The sequence below is a fragment of the Myxocyprinus asiaticus genome, chromosome 4 (genome assembly GCF_019703515.2).
Source record: "Myxocyprinus asiaticus isolate MX2 ecotype Aquarium Trade chromosome 4, UBuf_Myxa_2, whole genome shotgun sequence".
NCBI lineage: Eukaryota > Metazoa > Chordata > Actinopteri > Cypriniformes > Catostomidae > Myxocyprinus > Myxocyprinus asiaticus.
Window position 1 is genome coordinate 11,723,223 of NC_059347.1, and position 26,748 is coordinate 11,749,970.

General features: G+C 37.9%; 2 protein-coding genes and 1 pseudogene across 2 annotated transcripts in view; 2 read left to right on the forward strand and 1 right to left on the reverse strand.

Annotated features, from left to right (window-relative positions):
- tprn (taperin) overlaps positions 1–9,292 on the forward strand; it is a 38,459-nt gene extending 29,167 nt beyond the window's left edge. The window contains exons 2-4 of the mRNA XM_051686058.1: positions 3,506–3,710; positions 5,433–5,548; positions 6,594–9,292. Of these exons, the coding sequence (XP_051542018.1) occupies positions 3,506–3,710; positions 5,433–5,548; positions 6,594–6,656 (384 nt within the window). The 3' untranslated portion in view covers positions 6,657–9,292. The remainder of the gene's footprint in view (positions 1–3,505; positions 3,711–5,432; positions 5,549–6,593) is intronic.
- A 183-nt stretch (positions 9,293–9,475) lies between these two features.
- LOC127434192 (microtubule nucleation factor SSNA1-like) lies at positions 9,476–15,088 on the reverse strand. Its single transcript, XM_051686759.1, has 3 exons — positions 14,789–15,088; positions 13,902–14,101; positions 9,476–9,825 (listed from the first exon to the last, which is right to left on the reverse strand). Exons 1-3 carry the CDS (start codon positions 14,838–14,840, stop codon positions 9,730–9,732), a joined length of 348 nt encoding a protein of 115 aa, XP_051542719.1. The 5' UTR covers positions 14,841–15,088; the 3' UTR covers positions 9,476–9,729.
- A 2,544-nt stretch (positions 15,089–17,632) lies between these two features.
- Positions 17,633–26,748, forward strand: part of LOC127436971 (anaphase-promoting complex subunit 2-like) — a 29,035-nt pseudogene continuing 19,919 nt past the window's right edge.

Here is a 26,748-nt window from a genome sequence, read left to right on the forward strand (position 1 = left end):
AATATTGTTCATTCTTAGCTCACGGAAAACACGCTAAAATGGGGGGCCTGGGTAGCTCAGCAAGTAAAGACGCTGACTACCACACCTGAAGTCATAAGTTCGAATTCAGTAGAGAGTGACTGCAGTCAGGCTTCCTAAGCAACCAATTGGCCTGGTTGCTAGGGTGGGTAGAGTCACGTTGGGTTAACCTACTCGTGGTCACTATAATGTGTTTCTCGCTCTCGGTGGGGCACGTGGTGTGTTGTATGTGGATGCCGCGGAGAATAGCGTGAGCCTCCACACGCGCTAGGTTTCCGCGGTAACAAGCCATATGATAAGATGTGTGGATTGACGTCTCAGACTTGGAGGCAACTGAGATTCGTCCTCCGCCACCCGGATATAGGCATGTCACTATGCCACCACGAGGACCTAGAGCGCATTGGGAATTCCAAATTGGGGAGAAAAGGGTAGAGAAAAAAAAACACGCTAAAACGCTGAGAGTTAAGGGGTTAGAGAATAAAACCTTGTTGTAAAGTGTTACTCAGATATCTTTTATTTTTAACTATTTTATCTTATATTTAATCAGAGGGATTAAATATTAAGTAATGTGTTCTTGCTCAGGTGAGAGTGACCCTAAACATACAACATTACTACACTGGATTATAATTATCTTTCTGAAAAGTTAATGCTTACTTTGATACGAAGCTTCAATAATATCTGTCTACTGGGTTTTGATTAGGTCAGAGGTAAATACTAAAATAATTGAATGGCACATAATCATTTCATTTTGGAATTACTCTAATTATATTTAAACAAAGCACTTAGGCCTCTGGGGCCCCAGACAGTAAGAATGTAAAGTTAATCTCAACAGAATGATGAGGTTGGTTAACAATTTGAGGGAATAAAAGGTGATGTTTATTACTGCAAGTTTGGCCTTTGACCGGTTGTTTTGCTGGCCGTGGTGTATAGACGTTCTTAGCCTTTGTATATTAAGCGTGCCTATGTGTGTTAAGTAAGGAATTGTGATGGAGATTACAGTAGATTTAGGACAGAGCTGACACACACACACACACACACACACACACACACACAAACCAGGGAACATAGGTTGGTCAGGTGACTGCCACCAATGTACAGCATCTTCTAGACGGTCTTCATAGTTAATTAGATTTGATTCAGACAACTCAGTTTTTGTCAGTCTTGTTGCTGTTTTCCCTTATATTGCACTGCTGTCAATTTGTTTCAGATGTCTCAGATCAGTTGTGAAGAGATGTTGGGGCCCAGATCACCTACAGCACTAACAAACTAGATTTTTATCGTTTGTGAAGAAAATGTGTGTGGTGTTCGCCTGTGCAAAAAGTGTCCGCCACAATGCCAGGTGGTTGTGGGTAGTTGGCAGGTTGCTGCCAAGGTGTTCTGAGTGTTTTTAGTGCATAGCAATGCAGTTGATAAGGTGTTATATGTGGTTGCGAGGGCATTGAAAGGTGGTTGCTAAGTTTTTATGAGTGGTTGCTAGGCATTTATAGGTGGTTGCAATGATGTTCTGGGTGCTTGCTACCAGCGGTCGACTGATTTATCGGTTTTGCTGATTAATCAGTGCCGATAGTTGCTTTTGAAACTATCGGTTATCAGTAAAAATCAACAAGGATAGTTCACCTTGCACTGTTTGAGACTTCTTGAGGATGACTGCTGTAGGTTAACTATAAACAATCACTGAGACTTGGGATTAGAGGTTGACTGATAATGGATTTTGCCAATACTATAACTAAGCTGGTGGAAAAGGCAGATAACCGATTAATCAGCCAATAGTTTTTAAAATCGATTTATTGAATGTTACAAATATTTTCTTTGTCTTGTCTTACTCTGACGGGCACAGACACAATGGCTACAAGAGTCCACAAAGAATAAAATTCCAGATGCATTTTATTGTGCAACCAATTTTTTAATGTTTTTAATTGAAGACAAACATGAAAAGAAAAATGCGAGTATGTGGAAACGTGCCGAATTAGTGCATACATTGTGTCTCCAGTTTCATATATTGGTGAATAATAATAAAAATCATCTGATGAAAAAATATAAAACCCCTCATCTGGACAATATGTTGGCAAATGTAAAAAAAAAAAAAAAAGATTATTAATACAGTATGTTATAAAAAAGACACCTGATATGAAGCATTAACATTATTGAACGTTTATTCATATAACCTTTATTTATTCTTGAGTCTATGTTGATTTAGTTATCTTAGTTATCGGTATTGGCAAAATCCAATATCATTTGACCTATTTGCTGCTTGGTTGCTTACTGGCCCAAGTTAAAAAAAGTCCACCTTTAGGAAGGCCTGGGTAGCTCAGCAAGTAAAGACGCTGACTACCACACCTGGAGTCGCAAGTTTGAATCCAGGGCATGCTGAGTGACTCCAGTCAGGCTTCCTAAGTAACCAATTGGCCCGGTTGCTAGGGTGGTTAGAGTCATGTTGGGTTAACCTCCTCGTGGTTGCTATAATGTGGTTCTCGCTCGTGGGGCACGTGGTCAGTTGTGTGTGGATGCTGCGGAGAATAGCATGAGCCTCCACACGTGCTAGGTCTCCGCTCAACAAGCCACGTGATAAGATGCATGGATTGACGGTCTCAGACACGGAGGCAACTGAGATTCGTCCTCCGCCACCCAGATTGAGGTGAGTCACTATGCCATTGGGAATTGGCCATTCCAAATTGGGGAGAAAAGGGGAGAAAAAAAAAAAAAGTCCACCTTCAAGTCTCTACAATATTGCAGTACCTGGGGTACAATGTAAATACCATGGTATACTTATACAAATACTTTCTTGATTAGGGTTCATTTCAGGATTCTTCATCTTTAACTGATATATCAGTTTTTATGACTGTGACCGACTTAGATTATCAGACATATTCAAAGCAGGTCAAGCTCAAACAAATCAAAGTGGAGAGAGAGTAATATATAAAGCAATAAGGAAACTGAACTGCCTGTTCATACTTTTTTTTTCATCAACCATTTTCCTTCATTTGCATTGGCTACTTTACAGTCAAAAGTGCCTCTATTTGTTACCATAGATCCCTGGTGCTAAACAAATACCTGTTTTGGCCATTTGGTGGGGCTGAACAAAAATGTTTATGCCCATGAACTGGCTAGTTTTCCTCTGGTTTGTTTGGACCGCAGACAGTCTTGTGTCACTTGATCTACAGTATGCAAACAATCTTAGTTAAACACAAATGCTATGTTCTATTTTTGTTCCAATAATTTGAATAATGTTTCATTTTATTGGCCTGGGCACTTACTTTTAGTTTTGCCAAGACCGACACTTAATCGGTACAGTTTTTTTTAAAGATGCTAGATGTTCATTGGTACCGATTCTGGGGATAATCTGTAGAATTCACACACTTTCTGAACATAACATTCAAATTCGGCAAAAGTTTGCAGAGCTTTTTGTGGAATTCTTCAGGCACATTTTCCGTGCATGTCTAGTTACGAATGTGAAACCGAACAAGCTGTACTCTTATTTTCTCCACAGCTGAACATATCGTTCAACGAGTCCAGCCTGCAGAGCACTTTCGAATACCCATCCGAGAGCAGCATATGGGACAGCAGAGAGGAGGAGGAGGAGGAGGAGGAAGGAGAGGAGAAAGGAGAAGAAGATGATAGAGGCATGAGCAGGAGCATAAGCATTCCCCGCGCCAACTACACCAGCTCACCCATTCACTCCAACAACAGCACGGGTGAGTGACACAAGAAGAATGAGAGGAAATGGATAGAATGAGAGGAACAGAAAGGAAAGATGGAAGGATAGAGTAGAAAACATTGGACGAGGAGAGCAGGAAATGGATTCAGTAAAGGTTGAGCATAAGTTAAGCACTTTTACACAAAAGCATGTATTTTTCAGGTGATGGGGAAGTGTATACTGTAGGAAGACAGTACTGGAACAGTATTGGGACATAGTGTTGTGCTATAAAATTGCTGTTATCTTTTTACCACATTCCCCTTTGTTACAGTTTGTGTTGGCATGTAAGCATTTTCATCAAACTTAATTAATTTCAGTTCTAATTGATTAAAGTGCTCGCCCTCATGTCGTTCAAAATATGTGCATTTATTTCTTACTGAATGTGGTACACAGAAGAACATATTTTAATGAATATCATGTCCCAACTTTTATACAATAGCAATTGATTGTAGAGGTCAACCGATAGTGGATTTTCCAGATACGATAACTAAGGTAGTGGGAAAGGCCGATAACCGATTAATCGGCCGATCGTTTTTAAAATCGATTTATAGAATGTAAAAAATATTTCTTATGCTTTCCTTACTATTATGGCAACAGACAAAGAGTCCTAAATTAATAAAATCCCAAATTCGGTTTATTGTTCAATCAATAATAACCAAAAATAACCAGAAAAAATTAAGATTTGGTGCATAACACGGGTCTTTTAATTACAAACAAGCCCGAAACACACAGAGGATTCTTATTTTGAAATGACAAAATGATGAAAAAATTATCGGCAAATATCGGCAAAGATTTTTAGCCGATAACGATAGTTCCAAAAAGCAACTATCGGCATCGATTAATCGGTAAAACCGATATATCGGTCTACCTCTAACTGATAGTGATTCACTTTAAAGGAATATTCCAGGTTCAATACAATTTAAGCTCAATCGAAAGCATTTGTGGCATAATATTGATTACCACAAAAAATAATACATTTCATCCTTCCTTTTCTTTAAAAAAAGCAAAAGTGGAGGTAACAGTGAGGCACTTACAATAGAAGTGAATAGGGCCAATCTGTAAATGTTAAAATACTCACTGTTTTAAAAGTATAGCCACACGACATATATGCCTGTTAACATGGTTTTAGTGTGATAAAATCTCTTACCAACCTTTTTTGTGTTATATCCAATTTTACAACTTCGTTGCCATGACACCGTAACACTGTAAACCCTAAAATGCCCATAAAAATTATGACTTATATGTGACTTTCATGTTCACATGAGAACTTGCGTTGTTTAGTGCTAAAAACAAGTTATCGCGTGAATGTGTGCTACTGTGAACGAGCCTTTATGATATAGCTGTAGTACGGTAGTCATACAGACAATTAATTCCCATTCTGTGTTGTAGAAATACTTGTAATAGCGGTTGGAGGTTAGTATGGACTCATTTCCTGGGCCAAACTCTTAAGAGCAGACCTCCTACATGAGGAGCTTTGCAACTGAGAACTATAGCTTAGACTGATCAGGGTTGACACCTGCTGGTCAATAATCAGGTTTTACATCTACTACATTTGGGTAGTTGACAGATAACATGGACATATACTTTGTAGTTTTAGTTTTAATTTACTGTCTGAGTGAAAGTCTAATTTTAGTTGCTATAACTGGTAACCATCTGCAATAATTTTTTTCAGTCTTGGGGGGATGAGCGTTGATTGATGTGTTTCTCCTTATGTCTTCAGATCTGTCGAATTATACACCCAAACACTCAGTGGAGTTTAATGCCTGGCAAAAACACAAACTCGATGACCCTGCTGTCAGAGGGGAAGATAATTCACAGTGTACAGAGGAGGTCATGGTAAGATATAACAATACATACACAAGGAAAAATGCATTTGCCAATGAAATTCAATGCGTTGATTACGGAATGTAGTAATGGATTATATACTATTATAATACCCTATGAATTGTGTGTTTTGTATAATGGGCTTGTATCCAGAATGCAATTATTGAGCCTGTAAATGTAAAACCTAGTGTATTGTTATTGTTAATATGGTGCAGTGCTGACTGATCGCACTGTAAATTCAGCAAAAGGAGGTTGAAAGTTCTGCTGCTGAAATCGTTGTGTGCTTACTAAAATTTGAACCACTGCCCCCAGTGGCCGAAGCAGGAAGTGTTGTTGAGGTGAAATGTCCACAAGGTGGCGCCAAAAGTGAGTTGTAGTTTAATAGTAAATTATGTATAACAGTCAATAGGAATGTGTATTTTATTAACTCTACCCCCTAACCCAAACCCCAATACTAAACCTAACCGTCAGTGGAGTAAAAAGGTAATTTCAGAGCGGAAATGCAACTTTTAATCACGCTCACCATTGTTTATGTAAGCGCAAATACATGGTCCACGGGACCAGGACCCTTTCTGAGGTTGCTCGCACAAGGAGCTATCAGTAAGGCCACATGGAAAGGTAAACACAGTTGAATTGATGTAAAAATGTCTGATGGGAGATGCCGTTTATTGTAATCCGGCAGAATTTAGTCAGTTTCATGAACATTCAGAAGCAACATGTCGATTTCCTCTGTGATCATGTTGTGCATCTCTTTTTCTCCCAAAAATCTTAATGTGAGAAATGCAACTTTGCAATAAAATAAATATAACACAGCGCTGTTTGGTTTATACTATATGTATACGTCGTACCATCTTGTGGACTTAGGAGATGGTGTTGATTAAAAAATCGATCTTTTTCTCTAACTGAAATAATTGAAAATAACTTCAATATAATTTGCATTTTCGTAATATTTTCATGAAAATTTTAATTTATATTCTCAGCCCTACTAAATACACACAAAAATACACATGGAAAGCTGGTCCTATTTGTTAACTTATTTCTTCTGTTTCTTTCATAGCTGACACCTGCTGATAGCTCCTCTCTGTCAGACTTCAGCAGTGAACCAGCCCTCTACTTCTAAACCTTCCATATATCTGGAAGATTCGGGACCAACCACTGCCTGCCCACACGCACCAGCCTGGATACAAACAAACACAACTTCCAGAACAGCGGGACCAGTAGCAACCAGCACGTCAACAAACATTGAATATTCCATGTCCACACGCCATCAACGTTCACAGCAGGACTGTCCTCATCATTGATATACAGTGGTTTAATCATTCACTCATTTGACCTCGTGTTGCCACGGATTGTGGTTGTGATCGTCTCTGTTAACTTGGAAAATGGCTTGAACAGCCGATCCATCTTGGAATTCCACACTCTCAGTCAAGGTCTTGTGCTATGTATGTAATCCTCACCTCATGAAAGTGACCAAATTCTGAAAAGACAGATGACTTTGACTGTCCTTAAAATGGAGAGACTTTTTCAGAGTGCGTATAACAGGAATCCACAAAGAGGACAATAAGTGGGTAAAGCAACAAAAAATGAATGCGACAAAAGTAACGTTTGTATGTATGATTGGTGAAAGGGTGCCACAATCCTTGTTCGTTGTGATGTTCGTTTTGTATGTGCATGTGTAGATCTTTATTGACTAGTCTCTCGAAATGTATAATCCCTCCACCTTTCGTTTCGTATGTTTCTTTTTATCTGTCTGTGTTTCGTTTAAGTGGTAGACGTTTCTGATGCACAAAATGAAAACCGCACCCTCTATACTATATACAGCTGAAACACTGTATTCTAGATGCATTTGAAAAAAACATAAGCTCTTAATTGGTGAATTGGTAAGTATATTCATTTTGCATTGGTTTTCATGCTAATAGAACTTGATTGATTACATTTGGCCATCATCTGGATCACCAAACTTTTAACTACAACTATACAGTGTCAAAGAGTTATGCGGTGAATCTCACAAAAACATGTCCAGGTCATATTTCACCCCAAAATCAAAAGCAAAAAATACTATATTATTATAATGTGAATTCCAAAAAATGAAGCCTATTTTTAGGACCTTAAAGATTCTTTTGCAATGTGACATTTTTATGACACTTAAGCATATTTACTCAGCAAATTGTCATTACCGTAATTCATGCAGAGTTTTTCGAATCTCCATTATTCTCAGTACTGATTTTCATTACTGTAATACAGCAATTTTTCTGAATTGAACAAATTACTGCAATAAAATATTTATTTTAATGTAATAAAGTGGTTTGATTTTGTGAAATATGACCCTGGGCATGCTCTTGACTGGTTTTATAAACCAGCTAACCAACTAATGCATTAATTTGTCAATAATCATGCTTTAGTTTATAACTTTGTTCTGAAATGAAATGAAAGGAAATGGAGCACTCAATGTGAGTCATGAAGGGAACATTATTCAGTGGGTTTGTGAGTGTACATGTGTGTGCATGGGCTGTGTGTGTGTGTGCGACACAGAGATTGACTACATACACACAATGCCAACTGACTCGAGTGTGTCATATCCATACAGTGACTACAGCATATCTGATCACTCGTCTATTAAGCCTCTCCGACCAGTATTGATGTATAGTTTGTACACTCCGGGATGAAGTTTTCATAATTTATTTCTTGCATCTTTTATGACTTTTGAATACTTTGTCAATTTGAAATCAACAGCAGCACCAAGGTGCTTCAGGATTATTTGTGGGCTAATTGTCCATGTACAAATGTGGTATGTTTGGACAGCTTACATCTCAGTCCTTGCTTTTGTATTCATTCATTTGCACTGTCTGTTTTTGCTTTATTTTGCACCTTTTGCAGTCATGAGCTTCATTTCCCTCTGGTTTGGAATAATGCCTTTTTGCAATCTAAAACTATTCCGTTCTCACAACTTTTCAGTCTCTTTTTATTATTTTATGTCTTGCATATTGTGACTTCACAGAAATCAAAAGTTGTGTCTATTAAGAGCAAAACTTTGACTTGAAATACAGTGCAGCCCTGAACTGCTCATTAATATCTTTAATTTCTTTAAATGTTTTTCTTCAAGACATTGACAAAATTGATCAGTGATTTTTCATAAATGATGGTTAATGGCAAATTTGATTTAAGATGAAGTGTGTAGTTTCTGCGCCACTAAACTTCACCAAACGCAGTTGTAAAAATAATTACTGTTTTCAAACAGATTTTCTGAACACTCCTGCTTGCCACCGGTTGAATAAACCATTAGTCCCGCCCCAAACTCATGCCACTGGTTGAGATGATCAAACAAACAGTAATGTTTTGATAGAGCTGTGGCTGTTTACACTTTTCTAGGAAATCATCATACAAATGGCTTTCTTATAGTTGACTGCGTATTAAGCTGGGATGGAGCAAATATTAAAAAAAAAAGGAATTACACACTTTACCTTTAATAAAATTTCAAATACTGTAAGGCTATTTCAGAAAGTGTTCCACCAAATCTTACATTCTTGTAGCATGGTATACTGTACAAGTCACTTCAGTGTTTGGCTTACCAACCCAGTATACATCTATCCTAAACACATTAAATATTCTTGAGGGACATACATTATAAGTGTAGAGGGTTGGGAACTATTGCTTTTGTGCTGTGACTTCAGGTGCTTCATTATTTCCTGTAACTCCAGCCAAGCCTCAAGCTGCTCATTGCTCTGGTGTAAGTTAATGTACTGTATATCAAAACGTTTTCACATCCTTTCTGTTTTCTGCATCAAGAGAATATTAAATGTACTCATCCAATGATAAATAGATTAATCAAAAACAATATCAGAAGCACACAGAAGAAAAATGTTAAATAAACAGATGAGGGCTATCATATTTTATCTTCACTATCCTTTATTTTTGAAGAACAAATCAACAATAGCCTAAAAATAAATTCACAAGTTGTCTTTATTAAAACATTTCATTTAAATAAAAGTGTCATATTAAACACTAATTCATATCAAAACATTATTACAAATCTATACACTTTACATGCAGGGTTTCCTGATAGGAATGAAACATTAAATTCTGATGTTGATGTGTGGTGATTACAAGGTGGAATGCTGGTTAAGATAAAAGTGGAAAAAGTAAAAGAATGTAGGAAAAGAGTACAGGCAGATGATGAGAACATTCAGCATTATTTAATGATCTTTGCTGCTTCTTGGCTCAGTGGCTTTGGTCAGATTCCCTGTCTCCTTCTTCAAAACACTCAAAAGTGTCTGAGAACTTTCAAGAATCTGAAAGAAATAAAAAGGGGGGATGAGTTAAAAAATATATAATTACATAGTAATATGTACAGTAAGTGCATGGAGACTAAAGATGTATATCAGTTTGCCAACACCAGAAAAGTTCTATTTAAATGGCCACCCCCATTAAAATTTTATTTGTATAACCAACTTCTGCATAATTGTTTTGTCGACTCAGTCATTGATTGTTTAGTTTAATTAGTCTGACATGAAGGCAGGTGTCTACAGAGCCCCTTAGAGAACAGGGAGGCAATATGTTTTCTGAAATAGTAACCACAAATTTGACTTTAAACAATAGTTCCTAACAATAAAACATGGTTACTACAGTTTTACTTTTGTGAAACTATGGTTAATTTTCGTTAGGGATAAATAAATATATTTATTTATTTATTTTTCTCTTTGCACTGGAAGCTTCTGTTACCAAGACAAATTACTTGTGTAAGTAAACTTGTCAATAAAGCTCATTCTTTTATTTCTGATATTTTCTGATATACTGTAATGGCATTGCGAGGGAACACAAAACTATTGTGAGTGAACGCAAAATTTATTGCGAGGAAACGCAAACGTATTGCGTAGGAACACAAAATTTATTTTGAGGAAATGTAAAACCACTGCGAGGGAACACACACCATTGCGCGGGAATGCAGAACTCATTGTGAGGGAATGCAAAATTAATTTTCAGGGAATGCAAAACTAGCGAGCGAGCACGCAAACTATAGCGAGGGAATGGAAACTATTGTGGGGTAATGCAAACTATTGCGAGGGAATGCAAAACTCATTGAGAGGGAACGCAAACTATTGCGAGGGCAAGCAAAACTCATTGCGAGGGAACGCAAAACTTATTGCAAGGAAACGCAAACGTATTGCGAGTGAACGCAAAACTTATTGCGAGGAAACGCAAACGTATTGCAAAGGAACACAAAATTCATTTTGAGGAAATATAAAACCACAGCGAGGGAACACACCGTTGCGCGGGAATGCAGAACTCATTGCGAGGGAACGCAAAACTCATTTGGGAGGGAACGCAAAACTCATCGGGAGGGAACGCAAAACTCATCGGGAGGGAACGCAAAACTAGTTGCTAGGTAACACAAAATATTGTAAGGGAATGCAAAATATTGCGAGGGAACACAAAAAATTTAGCAAGGGAATGGAAAAATGCAAACTGAATGCAAATTATTGCGAGGGCACTTAAATTTTGCAAGAAAGCACAAACCTATTGGAGGGAACACAAACTACATCGAGGGAGTGCAAAACTCCTGCGAGCGAACATAAAACTCATTGCGAGGGAACGCAAAACTCGTCGCGAGGGAACGCAAAACTCGTCGCGAGGGAACGCAAAACTAGTTGCTAGGTAACATAAAATATTGTAAGGGAATGCAAAATATTGCGAGGGAACAAAAAATTTAGCTAGGGAACGCAAAACTCATTGGGAGAAAAGGCAAAACTCATTGCAAGGGCACGCAAAACCTATAACGAGTGAACCAAAATTTATTGCGAGGGAACACAAAACTCATTGCGAGTGAATGTTAAACTCATAAAAGGGAATGCAAATTATTGCGAAGGGAATGCAAATTAAGCGTAAATTATTGCAAGGGAACGCAAAACTGTTGCGTGGGAATGCAAAACTTGTTGCTAGGGAGCACAAAAAATTTGCAAAAGAACGCAGAAAATGTTGAGGGAACACAAAACTAGTTGCGAGGGACAGCAAAACTAGTTGCGAGGGAACGCAAAACTAGTTGCGAGGGCATGCAAAACTTATTACAAGGGAATGCACAACTCATTGCGAGGAAACGCAAAACTATTGCGAGGAAATGCAAAACTATCGCAAGAGAACGGAAACTACAGCGTGGGAACACAAAACTTTTGCGAGGGAATGTGAAACTTGTTCCGAGGGAACGCAAAACATGTTGCAAGGGAACGCAAAATTATGGAAAATGAGTTGCTAGGTAACACAAAATATTGCGAGGGAATGCAACATATTGCGAGTGTACACAAAACGTATTGTGAGAAAACGCAAAACTATTGCGAGGGTACGGAAACTACAGTGTGGGAACGCAAAACACATGAGGGAACGCAAAACTTTGAAGGCATGCAAAACTTATTAAGAAGGAACAAAACTTTTGCGAGGGAACGCAAAACTCATTGCAAGGGCACGCAAAACCTATAACGAGTGAACCAAAATTTATTGCGAGGGAACACAAAACTCATTGCGAGTGAATGTTAAACTCATAAAAGGGAATGCAAATTATTGTGAAGGGAATGCAAATTAAGCGTAAATTATTGCAAGGGAACGCAAAACTGTTGCATGGGAACACAAAACTTGTTGCTAGGGAGCACAAAAAATGTAGCGAAGGAACGCAAAACTATTGCGAGGGAACGCAAAAAATGTAGTGAGGGACCACAAAACTTGTTGTAAAGGAACGCAAAACTATTGCAAGGGAACGAAAAACTATTGCGAGGGAAAACAAAACTAGTTGTGAGGGAACGCAAAACTTACTTCGAGGGCATGCAAAACTTACTTCGAGGGCATGCAAAACTTACTTCGAGGGCATGCAAAACTTCCTTCGAGGGCATGCAAAACTTCCTTCGAGGGCATGCAAAACTTATTGCGAGAGAATGCACAACTCGTTGCAAGACAACACAAAACTTATTGAGTGGGAACGCAAAATATATTGCGAGGAAACGCAAAACTATTGCGAGAGAACAGAAACTAAAGCGTGGGAACTCAAAACTCTTGTGAGGGATGCAAAACATGTGGCGAGGGAACGCAAAACTATTGCGAAGGAACGGAAAACTAGTTGCAAGGTAATGCAAAAATTTTTTGCGAGGGAACACAAAACTAGTTGCAAGGGACCACAAAACTATTGCGAGGGAATGCAAAAAAATTTCAGAAGGACCATAAAACTTGTTGCGAGGGACATCAAAACTATTTGCGAGGGAACGCAAAAAATGTTGCGAGGGACATCAAAACTATTTGCGAGGGAACGCAAAACTATTGCGAGGGAATGCAAAAAATGTTGCGAGGGACCGCAAAACATGTTGCAAGGGAAAGAATTTTTTTTTGCAAGGGAACGCAAAAAATGTTGCAAGGGACATCAAAACTCTTGCGAGGGAATGCAAAATTTACTTCGAGGGCATGTAAAACTTATTGCGAGGGAATGCACAACTCATTGCGAGACAACACAAAACGTATCGTGAGGGAACGCAAAACGTATTGTGAGGAAACTCTAAATATGTTGCAAGGGAATGCAAACATTTTTGCGGGGGAACGCAAAACTATTGAGAGGGACCGCAAAATATGTTGCAAGGGAACGCAAAATTTTTTGCGGGGGAACGCAAAAACTTTTGCGAGGTACATCAAAACTATTTGCGAGGGACATCAAAACTATTTGCGAGGGAACGCAAAAACTTTTGCGAGGTACATCAAAACTATTTGCGAGGGACATCAAAACTATTTGCGAGGGAACGCAAAAACTTTTGCGAGGGAGCGCAAAACTATTGAGAGGGAGCGCAAAACTTCGAGGGCATGCAGAACTTATTGCGAGGGAATGCACAACTCATTGCGAGGCAACAAAAAACTCATTCCGAGGAAATGCGAAACTATCGCGAGGGACCGCAAAACTAGTTGCGAGGGAACGTAAAACTATTGCAAGGGAACGCAAGACTAGTTGCTAGGGAATGCAAAATATTGCGAGGGAATGCAAAACTTCAAGGGCATGCAAATTTATTGCGAGGGAATGCAAAACTCATTGCGAAGCAACACAAAAGTTATTGAGGGAATGCAAAACAGAAAATAAGTTCCCTACCTGTCCTCTTAGAGGCTCTGTAGTCAACACATAGGCATTGTTATTGTATTACATTTATACTACTACAAGACTAGCTCCCTATTAAACCATTAAGTGATGACACTAGATTCACCTCTAATCAGGAGTGATAGACTGACATATTGACCAGGCTGATTAATCGGCCAATATTTACTGTATATTATGAAACTAAATGCAGTATAAATACAATATTCAGCCGATATTTTATCTGCATGATAATGCAGATATATTTTATCTTACCTTCATGTATGCAGCCTCTGTCTCAGCGATGGTGCGGTCAAATTCAGCACGGGCACTGAGACGGCGTGCCAGGCTCTCGTTCACACGACTCAACTTCTCTGTCAGCATGCAGATGTCATGCTGCAGACGAGCTTTCTCGGCTTCCTCCTGCTGTATCAGCCTGTTCAGATCTTCTCTTTTAGAGCACAGCTCCTCTATACCTGAAGATAAGAAGCACCTGTTATTCTCATGTTGATTCTTTAACAAAATTATAAGACAGATCCAGGCATATGCAAAAGATATTTATTTTAAATGTGTTTTCTGTACAAGTCTTTACATTCATGTTATGACAGCTGAGAGGGAGTGTGTGTTGTTTAAGGGTCTATTCAGCACTTCCTCCTGCTGATTCATGCATTTGGAAGTGGGGCTAATTTTGAAATTAAGAGAAAATTGAAATTTATTAGCCTACAAGTTTCATTGTGAACAGTAATTCAACTTTTTGATGACTTGCAATGAAATAACCAATAAACAATATTGAATGCAAACATTTCAGCAAACTCCATGCACTTCAATTCTATTTCTTAAAATAATTGTTTATTTAAGCTTTCAGGCTATGAATTGAGAAATAAGGTAACATTTTGTACCAGAATTTTCAGTAGATGTGGCATTGCTCCAGGTACATTCGTATATATATAACCTTTTAATTACCAGCAGTACATTAAAGTTGTTTTAGCCTTCCATTACTACGAATTTAGCAAAATGCAACTCTATTCCTGTTAGCTGAGATTAAAGCAGGCTAGCTAGCTACATAAACTCACTTCTACTTATGACGAGTTTATCTTTATGGAAATGTGACATCAAAAGTAAACGAATGCTCCTTATGGCGAAATGGATCGCTGAGTACTTACACTTGACAAGTTCATTGTTGTAGGTTTGTAGCGCAGCTCCTTGCTGGGTCATTCTGATGCAGGCTAGCTCAAAGAAAAGGTCCACCTGTAAAACCCGCCCCGGTGTATGAACTATTTTATTAAATAAAAGCCTTTCATACCGATTTACAGGATAGAAGAGTGGCTGCCTGTACCTTCTGAGTCAAACTTTTGCTTGAATTACTAAGCGGAACTCAAATGGTTCAGATCTACATTGGGAAGCGGGAAACATTCGAGAATCCGTTCAGTCGCCCTCCAGTTTCCATGGGAACTCTATATCAGAGCCCTTCTACATATTCTACAAGGGAAGTCCACTAGGTTAGCAAAGCAATGCATAACGCGGCGGTCCAATAGACATTCTATTCTATTCAAGGCCGTTTTTTCAAAGAATGTTTATGAAGGAGATGCATCAGTGTGCTGAATAAACTGCTTTTGTGAGGAAACAGATCGTCACTTAATGAATTGACGGCCTGTCCGCTAATATTCAACATGTTTTACACTAAACAATACTTTTGGAATGAACTATGTGTGAAGTTTAATACGATACAAATTGCTGTTTTCTAGGAGAAGGCACGGACAATTTTGCGACAAGTAGGTGTCAGTTTATGGCTCTCCGTATTCATTTGTATGATATCCGTAATCAGTGATTAACTGTCGCAACACGCTAGTTCACCGTTACGCTCTCTTATAGTAAAAACGCAGAGGTTGTGATCTCAGTAACAACGGTTTCCGTTAGACTTTTATTATTTTATTTTAATGCACAATTTTCAAACGTCAAAATCGATTGAAAACGCCTACATAAAATGCAAGGCTTTGCCATACAATCTTAAACCAGAAAATATTTTGCATCAAACTGAAAAATAATTAACAGTGTTTTTTAAATCGGAGCATCCCCAATACTTTACAAACAAATTAGACTACTTAAGCGCTTTTAAGCGACTTTGTTTTTAAACATCATATTTAAAAAAAAGAAAAAAAAAAAAACATAAAAATGGGTGTGATTTTTAAAAACCTTCATTTATAAATACATATATAATGATTTTAATGAGCGAAAACTCCTATTATAGCATATATATATATATATATATATATATAGAATATGACTTTTGCCTTAATATCAAAGGTCTTACTAGAAAAAAGAAATTAGGATCTAACGTGAATTTTCTTGATAAAAAAATATGATCGTGCCTGGTAACATGTGTATGTAAAACGGCTAGAAATAGCATTTTAACTTAGCTTAAAGCTGACAATTTAAATAAGGTTTATTTCTATTTCTTCTGCTCAAAACTTACTTCAAACTTACTTCTCTGTCTGCTCGTATGAATGTAACACATCATAAGAAAGTGTTTCACTGCTGTTCAAATGCACTTTGGATCGCATCAATTATATGTATAAATGTTTTCCATCTGAAAGGACTAAATATTAAATGAAACAAATGACAATAAAATGCAAAGTAATCTCTTCAGTAATCAAAATACATTTTGAATGTAACTGTATTCTAATTACCAATGATTTAAATTGTAACTGTAGTGGAATACAGTTACTTATATTTTGTATTTTAAATACGTAATCCCGTTACATGTATTCTGTTACTCCCCAACCCTGTATATATATATATATATATATATATACACAAAGTTGTGCTCAAAAGTTTGCATACCCTGGCAGAAATTGTGAAATTTTAGCATTGATTTTGAAAATATGACTGATCATGCAAAAAAAAAAAAAAGTATTTTATTTAAGGATAGTGATCATATGAAGCCATTTATTATCACATAGTTGTTTTGGCTCCTTTTTAAATCATAATGATAACAGAAATCACCCAAATGGCCCTGATCAAAAGTTTACATACCCTTGAATGTTTGGCCTTGTTACAGACACACAAGGTGACACACACAGGTTTAAATGGCAATTAAAGGTTAATTTCCCACACCTGTGGCTTTTTAAATTGCAGTTAGTGTCTGTGTATAAATAGTCAATGAGTTTGTTAGCTCTCATGTGGATGCACTGAGCAGGCTAGATACTGAGCCAGTCTGAAATACTGTGGTGAGTTTGGTGTTTGTAGCTTGAAAGCTTTAGGAGGAGATACTGTTTAAATTCTGGCTCAGAATAATAATAATAAGCTTAAATAGTAGATCAGTATGTTGGCTTTGTCAAGCCAACATAAAATAATAATAAAAAATGTTTTTACCGGCAACCACACTGTTTCCGTTAGACGTTTGTCAACATCTGGCATCTCTGTCCTCATCAAGGCGTGACAGGCGTTTGAAGTAGAAAGCTTTAATTTCTCATCGCAGTTATATTTGAAGGAATATGTTTCAAATGATTTTGACAATATAATGTTTGGACTAAACAGTACAATGAGTATGCACATGTATTAACGGCACTGAAAGTAAAACTCCTAATCCAGAATATCTGACTGTAGTTTACAATCTGAGCAACTGGAATGAACGAGGTGCAGTCGATGCCACAGGGACTGACAGCAGCCTGGAACTCAGTGACATCTGCACTAGTGAGTGTTTGTGACACACAGCAGTCTAACTCAATTAAAGGTCGAATCGAGTACTTAATTTCTGCTGGAAAATCCATGGTACCATGATTTCCATGATGTTTGATCATGTACAATGGTAAAACCAATACAATCTTTGAATTACATTGGATTACCATGTAAATACCATAGTATATTAATATGGTAATCATTCAATACTCAGTATACAGTGGGTAATCTGTAACCCCACCAGATCTATTCTCTTCAGGTGTCCCCTGTGCCACTGGATGCTTTGACAGATGAGGTTCTCACTGACGCTTTAGTCCTGCTGTGTGAGCATGGGCTTTGTCAGTACGTGGTATGTCACACCTACATTATTCTCATTCTAGACCACATACATCCCTGCAGACCAAACAAGAAGACAATCAATGTACATTTCCCCTATTAGAGGAAGACTGGTAAATTTCAAAGGAATGTTCCGGGTTCAATACAAGTCCAGTTCTATCGACAGCATTTGTGGCATGATGTTGATTACCACAAAACAAATTTAGACTCGCCCCTCATTTATTTAAAAAATAAAGAAATAAAAAATAGCACTTACACTAATTCACTTACAATGAAAGTGAATGGGGGCCAGTCCATAAACATTAAAATGCTCACTGTTTCAACGTATAGCCACAAGACGTAAACAATATGCATGTTGACATGATTTTAGTGTGATAAAATCGCTTACTAACCTTTTCTGTGGAAAGTTATATACATCATTATAACTTTGTTGTCATGAAAATGAAACCCTATAATCCTGGTATTTGCTGTGACTTTACACAGATGAGGTTAGTACGCGATTTTATTTTTTATTACACTAAAATCATGTCAACATGCATATTGTTCACATCATGTGGCTGTATTTTAGCATTTATCCACTGGCCCCATTCACTTCCATTGCTTTTCTGTAACCACTTTTTTTTTTTTTTTTCCAATGGTAATCCACATTATGCCCCAGATGCTGTCGTTTGAGCTTAACTTGTATTGAACCTGGGACATTCCTTTAACTGGGTACATCTGCTAAAAGTTTGTATGGTCAACTTTTTGTTTTGACAGCCTCAAAGCTAACAGACATGGGCTAAATAACAACAGAAAAATAAAATTTTTATTTTAATGAAGTAAAACTTTATAAAAAAAAAATCTAACTGCTTAAATGTGACCTGTGTGTTGACTCTGGTACACTAATTATCCTGTTCTTTTTTTCTTTCAAGGAGGTCTTGAGAGGCTGGGCTCATGGCAGGATGAAGGCCGTGGGGATCTGTGTGGTTAAGAGGTTCGTGGTCTGACTGAGAGAGCCTTCTGTGATGCGTGCCATCCTCTTGTTCTCGCTTCCTTCTGTGCTGCAGGAGCGAGCGCTAGAGTTCTACAGGCGCACATTCTCTGTGCACATTGCGATGGAGGGCACAGTAGAGCCCGATGGATGTGGTTTGTGCCCAGGCTGTGCCGCCCAACCTCAGCTGTGTTGGTGTCAGGAAGCCCTGGAGCAGCTTCAAGAGCTCAGCCACATACTGTGAGTGCAGGAGAAGTACCATTCTAGATGCTGCCTTTAAATTACCAGTGCTGTTTGCTCACTATTTTAATCAAGTTTCTACGGTGTAAAAGTGCTAATCTGTGTGTCAAACTGTGGCTACGTTTAGAAAGTAATATTAGCGTACTGCATTAATAAATAGCATGTGAAGCTGCATGCAAAGGTTGTTTAATGCAAATCAGTTCTTAGTAACAGCCCCAGGTAGCTATGTTCTAGTCTTGCAAGTACAGCTGTTTTCTATTTGGATAGGTAAAGACAAAAATCACAAATGTTCAAAAAGTTTATATAAATTCAATAACAAATGTGAAATCACCTATAAAAATATTCAAAATCTGCTAAATATCCAAACAATTAGCTAAAATCTGGCAAATAAATAAGTATTTTCAGGTTGGTTTAGCGAATGCACGAGCTTTCTAGAGCGAAAAGGCCAGGTGATGCCTTTGCCAGTAAGGTTTTAATTCAAACGTGGGACGTCCTTCCCTAAAATGGCCATAATGAGCTCATGTTATTTCTCCCATTGTTTTTTTGTTTTTTTTTATTTAATTTTTAATTTTATGAGTGATCTGTGTCCTCCTCCTGTCTCTGGTTAAAGTGATGTCCAGTTATCATCTCCGAAACAAAAATGATTACTTACTTTTTTAATCCAATTTGTCTAAAAATATATTAAAGGGAAAATTGAGCAATGAAAAATTTGTCATCATTTACTCAACCTTATATTGTTCCAAACCCCAATTACTTTCTTTGCTCTGTGTAACATGAAAATAGATGTTTGGCAGTATGTTAAAGGAATATTTCACCCAAAAATATAAAAATTCTCATTTATTCACCCTCATGCCATCCCAGATGTGTATCACTCTCTATCTTCTGCAGAACACAAACTAAGAATTTTTAGAAGAATATTTCAGCTCTGTAGGTCCATACAATGCAAGTGAATGGTGATCAGAACTTTGAAGCTCCAAAAAAGCACATAAAGGCAGCATAACAGTAATCCATAAAACTCCAGTGGTTTAAGTCCATATCTTCTGAATGATATGATAGGTGTGGATGAGAAACAGATCAATATTTAAGTCCTTTTTACTATAAATCACCACTTTCACATTTTTCTTCTTTTGTTTTTTGGCCATCGGCATTCTTCGTGCATATTGCCACCTACTGGTTGGGGCTGGTCAAAGGTGGAGATCTATAGTTAAAAAGGACTTAAATATTAATCCGTTATTTAACCACTGGAGTTGTGTGGATTACTTTTATGCTGCTTTATGTGCTTTTTGGACCTTCAAAGTTTTGGTCACCATTCACTTGCATTGTATGGACCTACAGAGCTGAGATATTATTCTAAAAATCTTAATTTGTGTTCTGCAGAAGATTGAAAGATATACACATCTGGGATGGCAAGAGGGTGAGTAAATGATGAGAGCATTTTCATTTTTGGGTGAACTATCCCTTTAATCGCAGTCACCCCATCTTAACCCGCAGCCACCCCCGTGGTAAACGTGACCACGCCTTTAGGATAACATTCTGCCTAACATTTCCTTTTGTGTTCCACAGAAGAAAGTTAATCCTGCAGTTTTGGAAGAACATAAGTGTGAGTAAATGATGAGTGCATTTTTAGTTTTGGGTATACAATCCTTTTAAGTTTTGGCAGTCTGATCAAATAATTTGTCAGGAAAGAAATGTTCTTAAACATTGTGGCAAATATCATACCAAATTAATGGATCGCTCTGGAAATGTCTTGTTTTCAGCTCTAGACTGCAGCTGTTGGAGCGTGTGAGCTCTGAGGCAGTGACCAGTATCCTACACAAGCTGATTGAGCAGAGGATGGAGCAGCGTTGCAGAGGAGAATACGAGAGGTCCTTCCTCACAGATTTCAATGATGTACAAACCGTTCATACATTTGCACTGCAGAAAACATGATGTAATCTCACCTTTCGACGAAATTCACCATTCTAAATCCAAGATATGTGACCAGATGCATTCACAGAGACAGAGATCTGTCTGATTTCACATTAAGATTAATCTAAGGTTTATTTACATTTTATCAGCTAAGTTAAAGGGATATTTCAGCCACAATTGAAAATTCTCTCATTTACTCACCTTCGTGCCATCCCAGATTTGTATGACTTTTCTTTCTTCTGCAGAACACAAACGAAGTTTTTAGAAGAATATTTCAGCTCTGTAGGTCCTCACAATGCAAGTGAATGGTGGCCAGAACTTTGAAGCTTCAAAAAGCACATAAAGGCAGCATAAATGTAATCCATATGACTACAGTGGTTAAATCCAAGCCGATATGATAAGTGTCACCATTTGTCAGGACCTACAGAGCTGAAATATCCTTCTAAAAATCTTAATTTGTGTTCTGCAGACATACACATCTGGGATGGCATCAGGGTGAGTAAATGATGAGAGAATTTTCCTTTTTGGGTGAAGTATTCCTTTAATTTCTGATCCTTGTGGTTTTCTACAGTTAAGTCAGAAAAAAGCAATTGGAGAAATAAGATGAGTAAGAGTAATATCAGTATATAGAGATGGTTTATAGTGGTTGATGGTGTGGTAATAGAGATTTACACAAATACGACATATTTTTTATTAAGAATGGCATTATTAAATGCCGTTATTAAAATGCAAATCATAAATAAATCATAATTTAAAGGAATGTTCCGGGTTCTATGCAAGTTGAGATTAATTGACAGTATTTGTGGCATAATGTTGATAACCACAAAAATTATTTTGAATAATTTTGATTATTAAAAAAAAAAAAAGCAAAGATTACATTGACAGTAAGGTACTTACAATGGAAGTGAATGGGGCCAATTCATAAACGTTAAAATACTCACTGTTTCAAAAGTTTAGCCACGAGACGTATGTATTTACAAGATTTTTAGTGTGAGAAATAAGGGATTTACAATTATGGCATCTATCAGATTGCAGAGTTTACAGGCGTTACGATGACATGACAACAAAGTTGTAATATTGGAAATAACTTTACACAGACAAGGTCAATACGTGATTGATCACACTAAAATCATGTTAACCCATGTAGTGTTGTCTTGTGGCTATACTTTTGAAACTGTATCTATTTCAATGTCTGTGGACTGGCCCCATTCACTTCCATTGTAAGTGCCTTTTTTTTGTGGGAAACAACATTATGCCACAAATGCTGTCAATTGAGCTTTACTTGTAGTGAACCCGGAACATTCCTTCAAATTGATTAAATGTTCTTAGTCATTTGTTTTCATGTGTGAATGAACAGAGGAACACTCTCCTCACCCCATAGCTAATTAGACAAATTTGTATGGCTTCATTTTTCTACTTTTTTAATATTTAAAGATAAACTAAAGTGCATGTTTATAGTAATACATATTTTCATTTTGAATTATGTAAAAAACGGTACTGTTTAAGCTTTCCTGATGTTCATCAAAATAACTGTCTTTGTTTGCAGTGGTTGGGGCAGGTTTTGGGGTGGCTCAGCAGGGTGTTTGCCAGTAAGGTGGAAGAGGTGGGTCACAATGCCGTACCCACCAATGGAAAGACAGGTCAGCCAGCCAACCTGCTCCTCCAGTGCTGGCACTGCCATATGCATCAGTTCTTTTGCCCTATCTATGTCAACATGAGGACTGAGGAGCTCTTCAGCATCATACAAGGTGAGAAAAACAGTTTATATGGTAACTGTTTGTGATCTCAACGATTTGATGTTTGCTTGTTTTTTGCTTGATCGTTGCAGACTTTCCAGAGTCTATTCCTGCTGTTAAGGATCTTAAATTCTGTCTGGAACAGACCAATTAGAGACAGAAGCTACTTTCCTCCCTCAAATCAGCCTTTGAGACAAGGCTACTACATCCAGGTTAGTGGTTTAGGCTCCGTGTACACTGGTGTAAATACATGGATAAAAATGTGTTGGAAATGTATTGTAGTCTGCTAACTAAAATCACATTTTAAGGTGGTCAGGGACCCATATGGTCACGTTGCATTTGCAGTGTAAATGCAAATGTGTCATAACCTAACACAACCACTGGGCAAAATAAGGGTTTTAAACTTTGCTGTCTGATCAAAAAATTTAAGACTCATGTTAATGCCTGGTCTAAATGGCGATTGTGTTTTACCTGACCATTGTCTGTTGAAACACATATCTGTAAGCCATTTATTATGACTGTATTTTCATTATGTAGCTGTATTTCCCTCTTCAGCAGTCCACACATCTGACATAATCACCATCTACATCTCAGTCATCAAAGCACTAAGAGAGCTCGACTCCTCCATGGTCATCTTACAGGTAGCCTGTCAGCCCATTCGCAAGTATCTCAGGTTAGTCAACTGGGATCTAGAAAGTCAAAAGCAGTGAATCTCAACTGATGGGTCATGACCTATAAAAGGGTCACAGGTCTGTTATGGGTTATATACAGCAGATATAAAAATTGTACTTTGTGCCAAAATAGACAGATGCCAACATGGACAAGTTGTGTGACATATCCCCATCCTCAAAAGCCATAAACAAAACTATGTAATGTAAAAACTATGAAAAATAAAATATAACCCAGGCTAAGAAATATAACCCAAGAAATATAAAAGTTCTTCTTCCCAGAAGTAGTACAAATAAAATAACACACTTTTTTGGTGGATTTTATGCTATTTAGATCTTATATTCCTGTACATTTCTCCATTACACCATTAATCTGCATATACAAATAAGCAAATTTGTTAACTTCACTTCAGTAAAAAACTACACTTCTATAAGTTGAAACATGAAGAAAATATGAGATTGTGTCATGTATTGGGGCAGATTGCTGACATCTGGTGAAAAAAAGAACAATTACATGACTTGAAAATCATGTAAACAATAATATCCAGTCAATGGCTGCAAAGTTAATGATTTGGAATTCTGTATATATATTTAAACATTTATCAAAATATTATTTGTCAAAGTTAAAAAAATATATAATTGTTTTGAAGTGTCAGTTTTTGCAATAATGTCACGTTTACAGTCAAACCTGACCATGGTGTTACAAAGAAGACATAGAATAAGCATTTTATTACCAATAATTTATTAAAATATAAAAATTCAATAACTCAAAGTAAATTAGTTTGTTTCTTTGTTTCCATAGCAGAAAGTATTTTGTCTGGAAGGTGTGACTCCTTCACCTAAGCATATATGTTGGGGTCAGACTCTTTGTTCTTTGATGTCTTAGAGTGTGCATGATTGTGTGTGTGTTGTGTTGTGGGTGTATTATGGTCTCACCCCCTCATTTAATGTGTGTGTGGTGTGCCTTGTCGCTGATTTATTTATCTTATTTGACAGATTTGAAAAAAACATTGCTCTGTTTCAGGGTCTCTCCCATTCATTTCCAATGGTCAGTCAGTTTTGACCATGAACAGCAAAGGTGTCTCTTTTTTTTTTTTTTTTACGACCACTTGGACTTATCGAATCATGTGCAATATTTATTTTTGTATGTTCAGATTGAAAGTCTAGGAAAAGTCACAAAGTCTTGTACCACTCCGATTTGAGAACCATTTGTGAATTGAAATCGGTCAAAAATGACTAAACAGCCCAGAGAGGTTAAAGGTCAACAAGATGTCTAGACTGTAGAACATCTCTTAACTTTGTAGACCAATTCCATCACTGGTGTGGTTGATCTCGACCATAATGTTGTAATACAGAACCTGTGACGACACCGTGCGACAGATCACATTAAGGCAGTCTGACGGGTGATGCAGAGGGTTGTAGTGATCTGGCCCATGAGCTTTCCCGAGCTGACCCTGTTACTTGGAAACACAAGACAGTGAAGATGAAGGCAGTGATCCAGAAGACTGGACCCCAGATCCCACTGATGCACTTGCAGGTTAACTTCAGACACACTTACTAACATCTGTATTTATAGCGCTTATGCTGTTATCTTCATTGTGCACTTACACAATATAATCACTGAATTATGAGTATGCCTACTAGGTAATCCACATCATTATTGCTCTTTCTCTCGCTGTCTGTTCCTGTTTCTTTGTAGATAAAACTGGCTCTAAACGGCACTCCTCTGACATTATCAGTCTTCTGGTCAGAATTTATGCTAGTAAAGAGATCTTCATTGATGAGTACAAGACTGTACTGGCAGACAGATTTCTGCATCAGCTCAACTACAACACAGCCTGGTATCCTCTTACATACACAGCCAATGCCTAATGGATTGTCTTAGTTGAAGGGGTTGTGTTCATTTATTTTTTATATGTTATTTTTCCCATGAGGTCCACTTATAATGTTAGTCAAGGTTTCTTGCACCAAAATGTATTGGTGCAATACAGTTAATTGAATTTTAGATTTAGTGACCAAGTGTAAGTGCTTACTTTTGTGGGGGTTGATGGTCTCAGATGCAGAGGCAACTGGGATTCATCCTCTGCTACCCAGACTGAGGCGAGTCACTACGCAACCACGAGGACTTAAAAAGCACATTGGGCATTCCAAATTGGGAGATAAAGAAAAAAAAAAGTTATTTCAGCTTTTATTACTTTCATCACATTCCCAGTGGGTCAGAAGTTTACATACACTTTGTTAGTATTTAGTAGCATTGTCAAATGTTTTGAGTAGCCTTCCACAAGCTTCTCACAATAAGTTGCTGGAATTTTGGCCCATTCCTCCAGACAGAACTGGTGTAACTGAGTCAGGTTTTTAGGCCTTGCTCGCACATGCTTTTTCAGTTCTGCCCACAAATTTTCTGTCAGATTGAGTTCAGGGCTTTGTGATGGCCACTCCAATAGCTTGACCTTAAGCCATTTTGCCACAGCTTTGGAGGTATGCTTGGGGTCATTGTCCATTTGGAAGACCCATTTGCAACCGAGCTTTAACTTCCTGGCTGATGTCTTGAGATGTTACTTCAATATATCCACATAATTTTCCTTCCTCATGATGCCATCTCTTTTGTGAAGTGTACCAGTCCCTCCTGCAGCAAAGCACCCCCACAACATGATGCTGCCATCCCATGCTTCACGGTTGGGATAGTGTTCTTCGGCTTGCGACGCCTCACCCTTTTTTCTCCAAACATAACAATGGTCATTATGGCCAAACGGTTAAATTTCTGTTTCATTAGACCAGAGGACATTTCTCCAAAATGGAAGATCTTTGTCCCCATGTGCACATGCAAACTGTAGTCTGGCTTGTTTGTGGCAGTTTTGGAGCAGTGGCTTCTTCCTTGCTGAGCAGCTTTTCAGGTTATGTTGATACAGGACTCATTTTGCTGTGGATATAGATACTTGTCTACCTGTTTCCTCCAGCATCTTCACAAGGTCCTTTGCTGTTGGTCTGGGATTGATTTGCAGTTTTCGCACCAAACTACATTCACCTCTAGGAGACAGAATATGTCTCCTTCCTGAGTGGTATGATGGCAGCGTAGTCCCATGGTGTTTATACTTGCATACTATTGTTTGTACAGATGAACGTGGAACGAGGAGATCATGCCAGTGTACAGAAATACTCAAGACCAGCCCATCCTGGCACCAACAATCATCCATGCGATTGATGCGAACATCAGCCGAATCGTGTGGCAACAGTATCAGTGCATAAAATCATGCACTGATACTGTGGTCAGCACGCTTGCAGATTCGATGTTCACATCAACCATCAGAATGGGGAAAAAATGTGATCTCAATTATTTGGACAGTGGCATGATTGTTGGGATTTTCACGCACAACAGTCTCTAGAATTTACTCAGAATGGTGCCAAAAACATCCAGTAAGCGGCAGTTCTACAGATGGGAATGTCTTGTTGATGAGAGAGGTCAACAGAGAATGGCTAGACTGGTTCTACCTGACAAAGTCTTCGGTAACTTCGATAACTGCTCTGTACAATTGTGGTGAGAAGAATAGCATCTAAGAATGCTGTTCTGAGATGCGGGATGGTGCCGT

What these genes read in the sequence shown, in the direction of transcription:
- LOC127434192 (XM_051686759.1), bottom strand. Translation starts at nt 14,840, where the DNA reads ATGACCCAGCAAGGAGCTGCGCTACAAACCTACAACAATGAACTTGTC. An exon ending in CAACAATGAACTTGTCAAGT is followed by an intron (nt 14,102 to 14,788) that starts GTAAGTACTCAG and finishes TCTTATCTTCAG; the next exon opens with GTATAGAGGAGCTGTGCTCT. An exon ending in CAGAGGCTGCATACATGAAG is followed by an intron (nt 9,826 to 13,901) that starts GTAAGATAAAAT and finishes TATTTCTTTCAG; the next exon opens with ATTCTTGAAAGTTCTCAGAC.